Source organism: Anopheles aquasalis, chromosome 2 (assembly GCF_943734665.1).
Source record: "Anopheles aquasalis chromosome 2, idAnoAquaMG_Q_19, whole genome shotgun sequence".
Classification (NCBI taxonomy): Eukaryota; Metazoa; Arthropoda; class Insecta; order Diptera; family Culicidae; genus Anopheles; species Anopheles aquasalis.
Genome location: NC_064877.1, coordinates 88088147 through 88100646, shown reverse-complemented (window position 1 = coordinate 88100646; position 12500 = coordinate 88088147). Strand labels below are relative to the sequence as shown.

General features: G+C 50.7%; 1 protein-coding gene across 1 annotated transcript in view; it reads right to left on the bottom strand.

Annotated features, from left to right (window-relative positions):
* Nucleotides 1–12500, bottom strand: part of LOC126573333 (collagen alpha-3(IV) chain) — a 26182-nt gene that overhangs the window by 2788 nt on the left and 10894 nt on the right. Inside the window, exons 2-5 of the mRNA XM_050233354.1 lie at nt 4386–4568; nt 2861–4316; nt 2441–2786; nt 472–1676 (exon numbers count right to left, since the gene is read on the bottom strand). Of these exons, the coding sequence (XP_050089311.1) occupies nt 472–1676; nt 2441–2786; nt 2861–4316; nt 4386–4568 (3190 nt within the window). The remainder of the gene's footprint in view (nt 1–471; nt 1677–2440; nt 2787–2860; nt 4317–4385; nt 4569–12500) is intronic.

Sequence of the window (12500 nt, the reverse complement as noted above, 5' to 3'; positions counted from 1 at the left end):
AATCACAAAAAGTTCTTGTTGTCCTTCCGCTAGTTTTTGTTCAAACCACAATAATCACCAAACTTAAAGCACTTGACTAATCTCCGTTGGATAGCAAAATCGCGAATGAACAAATCATCGCTAGTTTGCTCAAACCAAGCGTTCTTTAATTTGATGGGTGCAAAAAATTAAAAATTGTTTTTTTGATCACTGTAGAAAGTATCACAGTAGGCGACGATGATCAAATTCGTATCGAAAAATGGGTATTTGACTAAAATGCTTCAAAAGATGAAGAGTTCTACCGACACGGAATCCGGTAGATGCCTGGGAGATGGGAAAAAGTTGTTACTAACGACGGACAATACTTTCAATGAGGTAGTTAATTAGGTTAAGTAGCAGGAATTAATTCAAGTACCTTATATGTTTGTGTTAGTGTTAAGTTACGATAATGAAATAAAGGTCAGTCTTCAATCAGCCACCACTGCGTCATACCTTTTTGTCCGAACGCCCCTTCATCGCCGCGTTCCCCCTTGAAGCCTGGTCGGCCTGGGAGTCCGTTGTATCCGGGTGCTCCTTTCTGTCCCTTGATGCCTTGGCGTCCTTCGATCAGCAATCCTGCATCTCCTTCTTCTCCTTTTCGTCCCATTCTGCCGGGTGCCGCGTTGTAACCTGGTGGACCACGTCTCCCCGGTTCACCGACTTCTCCCTTCATTCCGCTGAACGATGCACCACCCTTAACTCCTGGTGGTCCAGTATCGCCGATTTCTCCTCGTTCTCCTTTCCTGCCCAGTGCCCCGTCTCGCCCAGGGAGTCCCATATCGCCGGGATCTCCAAACAATCCCTTTGGCCCACGGAATCCAGGCAGTCCACGTGCACCGGTCAGCCCAGGGTAACCGATGTCGCCTTGGGGACCTCGATCCCCCGTTTCTCCTTCCTCTCCCATATCTCCCATCCTCCCTGGGAAACCACGCTCACCGGGCAAGCCATCTTCACCGGCCAGCCCCGGCAATCCATCGCGGCCAATGCTCCCTGTCTCACCCTTCGGCCCCTGGAGTCCTTCGGGGCCGGGTGCACCGCGCGCTCCTTTATCTCCGAAAGCCGCTGGTCTTCCGTCACGCCCAGGAGCACCCGGGGCGCCTCGATCGCCGTAAACGATGTCTCCCATCTGCCCCTTGTTGCCACGCAGCCCAGGTGTTCCGTAGAGTCCTGGTTCCCCCACTTCTCCCTTCACACCAGGCACACCGTTCGGTCCACGAATCCCATCCGGTCCTTTGAATCCTTTATCACCGATTTCCCCGTAGAAGCCTCCTTCCCCTTCTACTCCCTTCTCTCCCATCAGTATTGGCCTGCCGGGGTCACCACGTTGGCCGCGTAAGCCTTGCAGTCCCGGAATCCCGTCCGGACCGGGAATCCCATCGTCTCCGGGCAAACCGGGCAACCCGTGGTCTCCGATGATACCGTAGTAGCCCTTGAATCCTTCTGGTCCTTGGATACTGATGCCCTGGAGACCGGGTGGTCCATCAAGTCCGCGCAATCCTACGAATCCAATTTCGCCCTTGTATCCCTTCTCGCCTTTCGGGCCGGCATCACCTGGCTCTCCGATCACTCCCTTATCACCAATGATCAGGAAATCCATTTCCGACATCGCACCGGCCTCACCACGATCGCCCTGGTCTCCACGCTCTCCCTTCGGTCCACTGCAATACAGAACACATGGCGAAGAGAATGGTTAGCATTTATCATTTGTTAGCATCTAGTGTGGGTTCGACAACTCGAACGAAATATCTCGAAATATACGGCATACGGAAAAAATATAGTGTTATTATGTTTAACAGAACACCCCCGTTCAACAGAGTCCTTTTATGTATTCGGAAACTCGTGCAGGAATAGATTACTTTTTTATGGTCAGAAAAGAACAGGACAGGATAAAAAATGTTACACTTGTCGGAACACAGTAAAACACCTAAACAATGGAAAGCGTTCCTGCACGAAACAAGGACACATCAACATCGTATCAGCATATCAACCGGGAGGAAATAGAGACCTCAATACTAGGAAAATTATTTTTTGCATGTTTTCCTAGAGTGTTTCTACACTGCGCAAATGTTTTTGATATCGCATCAAAACCCATGATTGTCCCTAAACGATCACGACCACACTGACGAAAATGCCTCGATATTTGGTCCTATTTTGACGGTGCTTTTAAAAAAACAAATTGCCAACTAAACATGACTAGAGAATGCCTTTGATTTACGAAAAATACACTCACTGATCACTCTCAACTTTACGTTTTATGCTGTGCATTACAATTTGCTTTCATCATTTTGTTTTATCGTGGCATTGAAATTCAATTGCACATGATTTTTTAAATTGTACTTCTGTACGGTGGTTGTTGTATAATTTAACTTTCATATCCTTCATACTTTACGTGACAAGACCCAAGGTCCGGTCTGATACTTACGGATCACCAGGAGCTCCGGGTACACCGCGAATGGACCATTCGTTGTACTGATTGACGACGGCATCGCGACCAGGTAATCCATCACGCCCAGACATTCCGGGTAGGCCGTCATCTCCGGGACGCCCCGGTTCACCATCATCTCCGTACTCTCCCGGTTCACCGGATCTTCCATCGTAACCCATCGGCCCGATATCTCCAGGAGCCCCCGTTTCTCCTTGCTCGCCGCGTGGCCCAAAGGTGCCGTCATCCCCAGAATCGGCCCGCCGCTGGCTAAGACTATCGATCAACCTTCCAGGCGGTCCCGGTTCTCCCGGTCTTCCGGCCTCACCAGAGTCTCCGCTTTCACCTGAAATTCGAACGAAAACCGATCACCTCATGTTTTTTTCTTCTGTTGAACAACTCTTGGCCGTGGCCACTTACCTTTACGGCCCTTTTCACCGCGCACTCCCGACTTTCCGTAGATGCCCTTGATGCCACGTGGTCCTGGTAGCCCTCGGCGTCCATCGAACCCATCCAGTCCGGGTTGCCCGATATCCCCAGCATCTCCTTTCCCTCCTTTCGGCCCGGGAGGACATGTGCCACAGTCATCGCCGCGGAATCCTTTGTCTCCTTTCTGGCCGGCGTACCCATCGAAACCCAAGTCTCCGGGTGGGCCTGCACGGCCTGGGAAACCCGCTGGACCGGGTGGGCCAGTGATGTTGTAACCAATCCCCGGCAATCCTTTATCACCTGGTTCTCCATCGTCGCCTTGATCTCCGCTCTGGCCGTACTCTCCGTTCAGTCCGGGAGTTCCTGGTTCTCCGCTCGGTCCTTGGATGTTGCGCCCCGGGAAACCGTGTTGGCCTTTCGGACCCGTATTGCCAGGCATTCCACGCGCTCCGATCAAACCTCGTGGACCACTTTCACCGTCGTCACCACGTTGGCCATGGATCGAGATGCCCATCTTGCCGCGTGCTCCATCCAGTCCAGGATCTCCCGGTGGCCCCGCTGGTCCCATCGGTCCACGGCGTCCCTTCATACCGGGTATTCCGGCCATTCCTGGTCTTCCCGGCGGTCCAATATCGCCTTGAGGTCCTTGCGGTCCAATCACGATCGGTGCCAGTTCCGGTCGGTACTCGCCCTTCGCCCCCGGTGGTCCTTGTTGTCCTGGTCGCCCTGGCACCCCGTCATCTCCCATCAGCCCTTTATCACCGTCCTCGCCATCACGCCCGGCATACCCTGGCGCTCCTTTTTCGCCTTTTTCTCCGGTCGCTCCGGGTGGACCTTCCTTCCCCTGCTTTCCACGATCTCCGATGGCCCCTTCCTCGCCCTTGAATCCTTTCGGACCTCGTTCACCTTGCATACCGGAATCTCCCTTCATCCCGTGAGGTCCAGGCAGTCCGTCGGCACCAGGCACCCCTGGTTGGCCCTTCACACCGATGTTGACTGTTCCGTTTTTGGCGTACAGCGAGTAGAATGGAGCACCTGGTTCGCCTGGCTCCCCGGGGCAAAACGTCGGGCCTGGTTCGCCCTGGTCTCCCTTCAAACCATACCGGCCATCTTCTCCTGGCGCACCGGGAATGCCATCGTATCCGCGAGGACCTCGCTCACCAGCGAACCCACGCATACCGGGCTGACCCGGAATTCCGCCCACTCCTTTCTCTCCTTTGGTTCCCTTCGAGTTGATACCACCTTCGCCGGAATCTCCCCGATATCCTTGCGCCCCCGGTGGTCCCTGCGGACCTCTTGGACCGGGTGGCCCAGGATATCCGGGGGAACCCATCGCTCCGTCCGTACCGTTGCAGCCATCGATACCGTACGGACCACGGAAGCCTGGCTCACCGGGAAGCCCACCATAACCGAACGCTCCCATCGGGCCTCGTTCTCCTACGTCCCCCTATCAACGGAGAGTAGCGTGACGTGTGAGTGCTGAATTTTCGGAAGCACAACCACTGCCCGTACTTACGCGATAGCCCTTCGGACCGGTCGTGCCCACTTCTCCAGGATTCCCCGGTTCGCCACGGGGGCCATACGGTCCATCGAATCCTACGTCTCCTGGATCACCGCCCATCCCAGGTACGCCATGTGGTCCAATCTGCCCGGGAGTGCCTTTAAGTCCATCACAATCACACACCGTCTGATTGCAAGTCTGTGAAAAGAGAGAGAGTGTGAGAGAGAGAGAGAGAGAGATCCTCGAGTTTAGTGTCGATCGATATTCTAATCTGAAACTGAAACCCACATCCTACACGGTCACAACAGGGCAAGGGAATGGAGGAAAAACTGTTTAGTTTTCCATCAGACCATTATCTACATCCTCCACGGATCGTACACGGCCAGGATGGTAGGACGGCATCTGTCGGCCAGAGACGCACCAACCAGTGGAGGAAGTTGACCTAAATTCAATTGCACCCAGCGATGGTTGGTGCAATGAGGCAATGACGCTCATTCCAACTAGTCCACAGCATCCCTGAGGTGTGGCGGAGTGCCGATGTAAAAATAAACGGAACTCCGAACGTTCCGCTCCGCTCCAGAGGCGATGATCTGGTGGTGGCATGATAGTTTTTGCAGTTAGACCCCAAGATGTTGGGGGCATGTGGGTTTCTGGCGAGAGGAAATGAGTTTTCCCACCCAGCATTGGGTGCGTGCGTGTGCTTGAGATTCAATAAAATAAATACCCCGAGCGGTAGAACCAGGGTTTTGTCGTATGCAGCACTGCTACCTACAGAACCGTCCGTCATGTGGCTGCTGGGGTGAAAATATTGTTTTATTTATCGCGTGCTGTTTGGATGGAACACCGAACACCGAACGCTAGACTCTTCCTCGCTCCATAAATATTGAATGATGGCAGCAAGATCTGCAAAAACTGGCCCCCACTGTTCGTTTGTAAGTAAAAACCGCATGAATGCAACGAAAATAATGTAAAAATCAATATAGCACTGCAGTAGTTAAATCCTTTTCTTTGAGTAACTATGGTAGAACAACAGTAGGCGAGGTCACACCAAACGAGCATCTAAAGCAACCATTGGAATTTTCGGAACACATTTCTGCCAGTGCCAGTGCGAATGTTGCTGCATGTAAGCTGTTGTGATTGTGTGAATTAGTATGTTAAAGTACATTTTTGGTAAGTTTTCATGAGATGGAGATTGAGATGGAACGACGGTATCGAGAGTGGTTTAAAAAAAATACAAATAACGAACCGGAGGACGATAGCGCCCGATGATCACCGGAGGAAAAGTCTTCGACGGAACGATAAGCAAGTAAGTAAACCTTTACTATAAGGTAAAGTGAATTCACTGTAACAGAGATTGAAAGCGATCTGGATCTGGTTACCCCATTCCACACAATCGGCACCGTATGATTGATTTGATCGTTTCGCGTTTAGCGCTGTGCTTCATTCATTTCGATTCCGCTAGAGAGCCAATCCAGGGGCCATCTAACCGCTACGCCACTGACAGGCATTTGCATAATTACCCACCGACTTCCAAGCTTTCATCGCTTCCTCGCCGTCGTGAGCTACGATCAGCTGAGCCAAGTGGTGGTCGACATCGAAGGGATTGCCGCAAGAACGACCAACCACGACCTGCTTACGGCTGCTGGCGTCTGCTGGCGATACTGTGGCGGTTCGGTTCGTGACGTGAAATTTGTCTTGGCATCCGCGCGCACACCAAGGCAGGCCATGGAATTCGCGGGAATCTCCGTCGAAATGCTCCGGCTAATGTACCTTCGGTGTCGGTACTTTCACGTCAAGGGAAGCGCGATCGCTGCCACAGATCTCGCGGGAGGGTGGCCGGGTATCCGAGACACCGAAAAACCAGTTCCTTCTCCAGCGAGGAGAATTTCGCGACGCAGAGGATGCAAACGTGCAGCGGGCGCACGAGAGGCTCGTGGCAAGAATTTATAACCCGCGCGGTCCGCTCTGTGGAGCGTTTTCGAGTGCTCCGCCAAAAACCAAGACCAAACCAGTCCATCCCGTGGCAGTGCGGTGCAGTGTGAAATGCATCGCTTCTGCGCTTGCCGTTGGAAGAAAAATGGATTTTCATCATGTTTTGTTGTCGGAAGGTTAATGTTAATGTTCGCTCGCGATCGGGGGGAGGTTCCTACTTTTATTCACTTACGCACGGCATGGCCGCGGACCACTGCATGCGGAGGACGGTGGGCGGAAGGGCGAAGGATATTAATCAATTTAACTTAAAATAAAAAGAATACCACAAAGCGGAGACCGAGAGAGCATTTTTTGGTACATTTCCTTTCGTACACTTTGAAATGCATTTCGGGTGGAACGCCCAGCGGAAGATCTCTTAATGCAACACATCGGCGACTCCAAGACGCTGGGCTTCCAGTTGAACAATGTTTCTGGAGGCTGGATGTGGGTCATTAAACGATCTAATGGGGTTCAGTGTAGTTGTTCTGAAGAACATGTTTGTACATGTTCTGGTGTGGTCAGTTTTACGAGCTACATGATCACCATCAACAGGGACTGAGGATTAGTACGGTATTTGATGCTTTGTTACTGACTCTGTACAGAACTGCCCATCCTATCGCTGCCATCAACAGAGAAAGGGTTTTGGCAATGTGTTGCCCTTCCTTTCATGCATCTTCCCTTATTTCCTGTTTAATTGCCTGCAAAAGGCCTGCTTATCAATCCGAATGGCCGTATCCAAGCTCTTCCTTTCACTTTTTGAACGTGTTGAAGCGTCAAAGAGATAATCGAGAAGGGTTGGAAGGGCAACAGTCAATTCAGAAGGCAACTCGCATCGATGCTTTACGAATACAGAGCATCGCCTGGTTAAAGCCACAGTTATGCCGCTTGAAAACACTAAAATTCTAGCTATTTCTAATAAATCATACATAAATCATCATGTTGTGGTAGCAAACTATTAGTGCCATATCCGATTTTACAGCCATGCACCTCATAAACCCCATAAAGAGCTGAAATTCTCAACCATAAACCCTGCTCATGCACACGGCGAAGGAAAATCATTAAAGGAACGCGCCGAAAGAGACCGTAAATCATTCTCAGCCAAGAACGCCGATGACATAATTGACCCAAGACAATCGACCCATTAACACCAGAGAGCGGTTTGGTTTCAGTGACATTTCCGGTCTCTCGCCCTCTCCCTGTATCCGGAATGATTGTAACATGTGTTTTGTTCAAACAGAGACTTTTGACAAATTTGCCATTCAAACGCGACACTCGGAAATAGGGCATCGGGGAGGTGTGGCTTCAAATTACGTTCTACACGAGAAAAACGGTTTCGCTTGCAGTGGCGATTGACGGACGATTTTCGGAAACGTCTTCATCAGTCAGCAATGTTTCGCATTCGTATCGCGCCGTGCCATGCCGTGTTGGTATTTGACTTCGAGACAGGGACTCACGCTCGAACCGATACGTTTTAATAGAAAACACATTCTGGCAGCAACGAGCCGTGAGACCTGGCCGCCGAGGCAGGGAGGGTATATATTGTTTATCCAAGGGAAACCCAGCACGAGGGAATGCCGCCTGTGCGCTCACGGAAAGACACGGAAATGTGGGAAAACGATCGATCGCTCCCGATCCCGACTTCCTGCGAGGCGTATCTTTGATGCGAAGCGTTTCGTTGGCTGCGCTCGCTTGCGTAAACAAACGCTGACCATGGGAAATCGATGTACCACCGGTGAGCGTATTTTTGTGAAAACTAATGCGGCCGTTGGACGGAAAACCCATGAAGCTGATGATAAACTATGTGTGGCTGCCGAGTGTCGCAGATGAGCGGTGGTTGGATAATGTTTGTCAGCGGAGCCATTATCGGCACACCTGGAATTCTACTTCTACTCCAGATGGAGATGTAGTTTCCCTGGAGGGTGTTGATGCTCTTGGAAATTTGATGAACTAATCCTTAAGTGTACCCTTTCGACTGTTTAACGCTGGATGCAATTCATATCCAGTTGTACTTTGGACCTTGCTAATCCTGAAAAGAAAAGATCGTCAACATTGATGTCGAGTGGTAACACTTTCAACACGATTGGCATGCAAAGCGTCCCAGTTCAGTGCACAGTCCAGCGACGCTCCCAAGCACAGGCAATGAAAGCAAATATTGTTTAAATTGGTCATTAGCGCACGATATGCGAGCGAGTTCAGAGTGGCAGAGCGATGGTGATGGCGGTCCAGCGCAGATCGTCGTTAACGACACGTCGTCAGGGCGCATTGCATCATCAGCATCTTCTATCTGTCGGTTTTTTTTGCCTTTTAGTATCATTCTGCATCGCCGGCGACCGATTCGGATCCGATCGGATCGGCTTGCCTTCCATCTTCGACGCACATGCGGCGGGAAAAAACACATGTTCTCTCGCATGCCATGACATGCCCTCCCGTTCGGGCCCAGGTCCAGGTCAATCAAGGCGACGGCGTCGACTGTGATCGTCTGTCTGTATGGTTTGTACCGCCGCCACCGTCAGCAGACGCCAGCAAACGCCAAGGCGAGCGCTATTTCGGGGTGAAAAAATGCGTAGGATTCCGCGAATTTCCGAACGCAAAAGGAAAGCCGATTTTTCCACCATCAGTTCCGCCTGGCTGGAATGGAGTGAATCATCATTGGAAACGGTGCACGTGTGAGCGTTAACCCTGTCACCATAAGCGTCTACTTAATGTGGCCGTTTGACCAAATGGTTCTCTGCACGAGGTCTGCCCGTTGTTGGTTCAAGGACTGGCAGAATGTGGTGACGTTTGCAGGTTTCCTGTTGCACGGCCCGAGCGCCAAGTTCATTAACACTGGTATATGCTTGGGCAGCGCCACCAAAAAATACAATTTGTGAGTGATAGAATAGGGGTTTCACGCGATGCATTTCTTGCCTCGACTCTTTTTTCAAATTTATTCGCAACTAACTAATGCTAGTAACTTGAAGAGATTTAATCGATCATAACAGATGCCTGTTGGTGATGCCATTTGCTGACGATTGGATATCGCTCGCAATAATCTAGTTAAGAAAGAAAAGACGGCTGAAATGAAAGCGAAGCTACTGCCAGACTGCCTGCAAATGCAAAAGTAGTCCACTGACCGGTACTTTGGACCAGGAAGATGGCAACAAACCGCACGATCATCAGCGTCGGCGGAAGATAAATAAACTTTTTCCTCATCAAAGAGAAAAACAACGGCGATGAGCAGCCGCCCCTCAGAAGGAGCAGCAACAGCCACTACTTCAAAAGAAAAGACGATCAGTCGGTGATGATACGGTTCTGGCATTCCAGCACCAGGGCACCTCGCGGCAACGCGGAATTTGCGATAAACCGCGTGTGTGCGAGAGAGCATAAAGCATGCGCTCCAGCCCAGCATAGATGTGCTTCTGATATCTTGTGCTTCTGCAAAAGCCATTTCACATAAGTGCGTACCGCGTCTCCATCGGTCATGTGTATTCCACTAGCCCAGCCGCTCGTCTAACCGCGAACGGAGTTTTATGAATGGGCTCAGTTGTTGCGGTTACTCTCTCGCTACTCCGACGCAGACGGATGGCAGTTGGCTTCTACACTTCCGTTTCGATCATTTCATTCAACGAGTTTTTTTTTTTTGGTGCTGGTCTCAATTTGGCTAGCAAAGCAGAAACAGACTGTTGGTTTGGTTGGGCGGCTGTGTTGCCATTCTGTGGTCCGCACCGTCCTGGAGCTGGGGATGACGTTATCCAGATTAGCGAGCCCCAGACCGCTAGTCATAGCGATGCCGAGTGGTTCGCTGGTTCGCGGCGATCACTTCACCCTGTTGCTGAGACCCTGGCTGGCTGGCACGGAACAAGTCATCACATACGCGCTACACCACAACCTAGCAACGGTTCACACAAAAACGCGTAGGATGCGCCTACTCTGTTGTGCGACTTATCACAACGCACTTCGAGCCGCCACGACGTTGGAGTGAAGCACCACCAGCAGCAGCAGCAGCAGCAGTGGCAGCAGTGTATCAACTTCCTGCGTGCCTCGGGACGAAGGGCCACGGAGCCACGGTGGCTTCCGCTCCCATAACCTCAAAGCGATTGGGTGCTATTCTTACTCCACACAATGCGACACCAGCGACAGGAGCGGTTTATGGTTTTGCGCTTATGATTAGCACACACATTTTAATTTGGTGCCCCTCGCGGTCCTATGGATTGGTTCATGGCATGATAAGCCAAGCCTCTGGTGGGGGGGGGGGGGGGGGGATGTTGTGAAATGTACTCTTCGATACATGCCAGCCAAAGATGGACCCCCGAGCCCCCGAGCGTTCACCAGGACACGTGTTCCGCTCTGTGCCGAGCCGGACCGGGCGGAAATAGGTTATCAGTCATGCTCCACCCTCTGGCAACACGCGTATCTTACTGTATGTAACCTTTTGGAACAAACATCGAGCGGATGGCTGCTTCATTCTTTATGCGTCATGGTCACCGAGATTGATAAGCGACAATGTAGCGAGGATGAGCGCATAACGTTGCCTTAACCCTCTCAGCATATCTTTGCCTGCGTTCGATCACTAGACGCTGGAAATGGAAATCAATTAATCTGTCGGACAACCTGCGGTGCTCCCAGAGGCCGACACATGCGTTGGCGGAATCCCTCGAATACTCGGGTCGGTTGATGGATTGAATCCAGGCACTGGTTTAACGAACTGCGAGCAGAGAGCAGTAGCAGATAGTTTATGGTCAGGATCGTAAATCAACGCAAAAGCGCAAAAAAAACCGGCGAGATTCACATCCGTTTCACACACCACACCATCGTGGGTTTAAAGGGTTGCATTAACAAATTACAGAACAAAATTGTTATGAGATTTTGCAGAGCTCACCACAAGTCCTGGGAACGGTCTGTGAAGATTTACCTCCGACGATAAGTTCATGAATTGTTACTTTAAATGCCGAAAGTGGTAGTTTAGAGATGAGGTAGAAGAATACCATATTTGTTATGTGCAAACAATGCTCTTTTGGTAGTCTCAAGCTACACTACAGCATGTCAAATATAGAGTTTCTTTAAGATGGTTGAAGGAGGAATTTGGTGAAAATAAAAATTGCTCAACACAGGTACATTGTGGTGCTGCAGGAATACTCCCAAAGAACCAAGCATCATAAGAAGTTAGCGTGCCGCAGGCCGTAACCGCCCATGATCAGTTTATTAGCAAGCCGCAACATGCACTTTGCACGGCCAATCAAACCACAAACACGCCTCTTGTTAAACGAGATGCTAAAACGAGAGATTTTTCTCCATTTGGCGTTCGGAAGTGGAAGAACGACGAGATGCCTTTGAAGTACACCGAGCCCCCCCGGGAGTCTTTTGCATCGAGCAATTACACACAAATTAAACAATTAAAGCATGTAACTGCATGGTCTCGGCTGCTAGGCTAGATAAGCTAGACCGCTGATTTACCCCTCGTTGCATCTGGGTCAAGAAGACGTAAGCCACTCCGTCGATTGGATTGTCACTGGAAGGGAGGGCTGATCTCATCTGTAATTATGTCATCTGAGCCGCAGCAGGAATGATGGCATACATGAGCTGCTGCTGCTGCTGCTTGACCATTTCCGTTACACCGATGTCATCTGCAAATTGTATCAACATTCCAAACGCATTAGGACGCATTGCAGAATTCGTTTCCCAGATGAGGCAGATTTCGGTGGAGCGACAGACAAGCTACTACCGTTCCCCGTACGCAGACGATGGTGACATGCTGAGCGTATCGTGCGTGCATCTTCATGGGTGGTCCCTCTGAACTTTAAAACTCCAGATGTCGAAGCGATTTGTGCAACGTTGACGCTTACTCCGCGACTCCGTTATGCTAAGGGATGCCCATGGAAACGTCTCATGGTTCGATTCGAATTCGAGCAATGTTTATCCGAACGAGCGGGTTGCGGTTGCAGATGGACAACAGACCGTCGGGACTGTTTCGGTGGTTTAGTTGGTTAAACGGCGTGACTAGCACGGAAATGATGTTGTTTACCAGCGAAGGATGATTGGAAGATTGGTTTAGTGGATCGTGGGTTTATCTGCATCGGATGATCTGAACATTTTATTTAAGAAAATACCATCCGCTCCGAATATGTGCTGCTGCTGTTGCTGCTGCTGTTAGTAGCGTATGGACTCTTTTACAAAATTCAA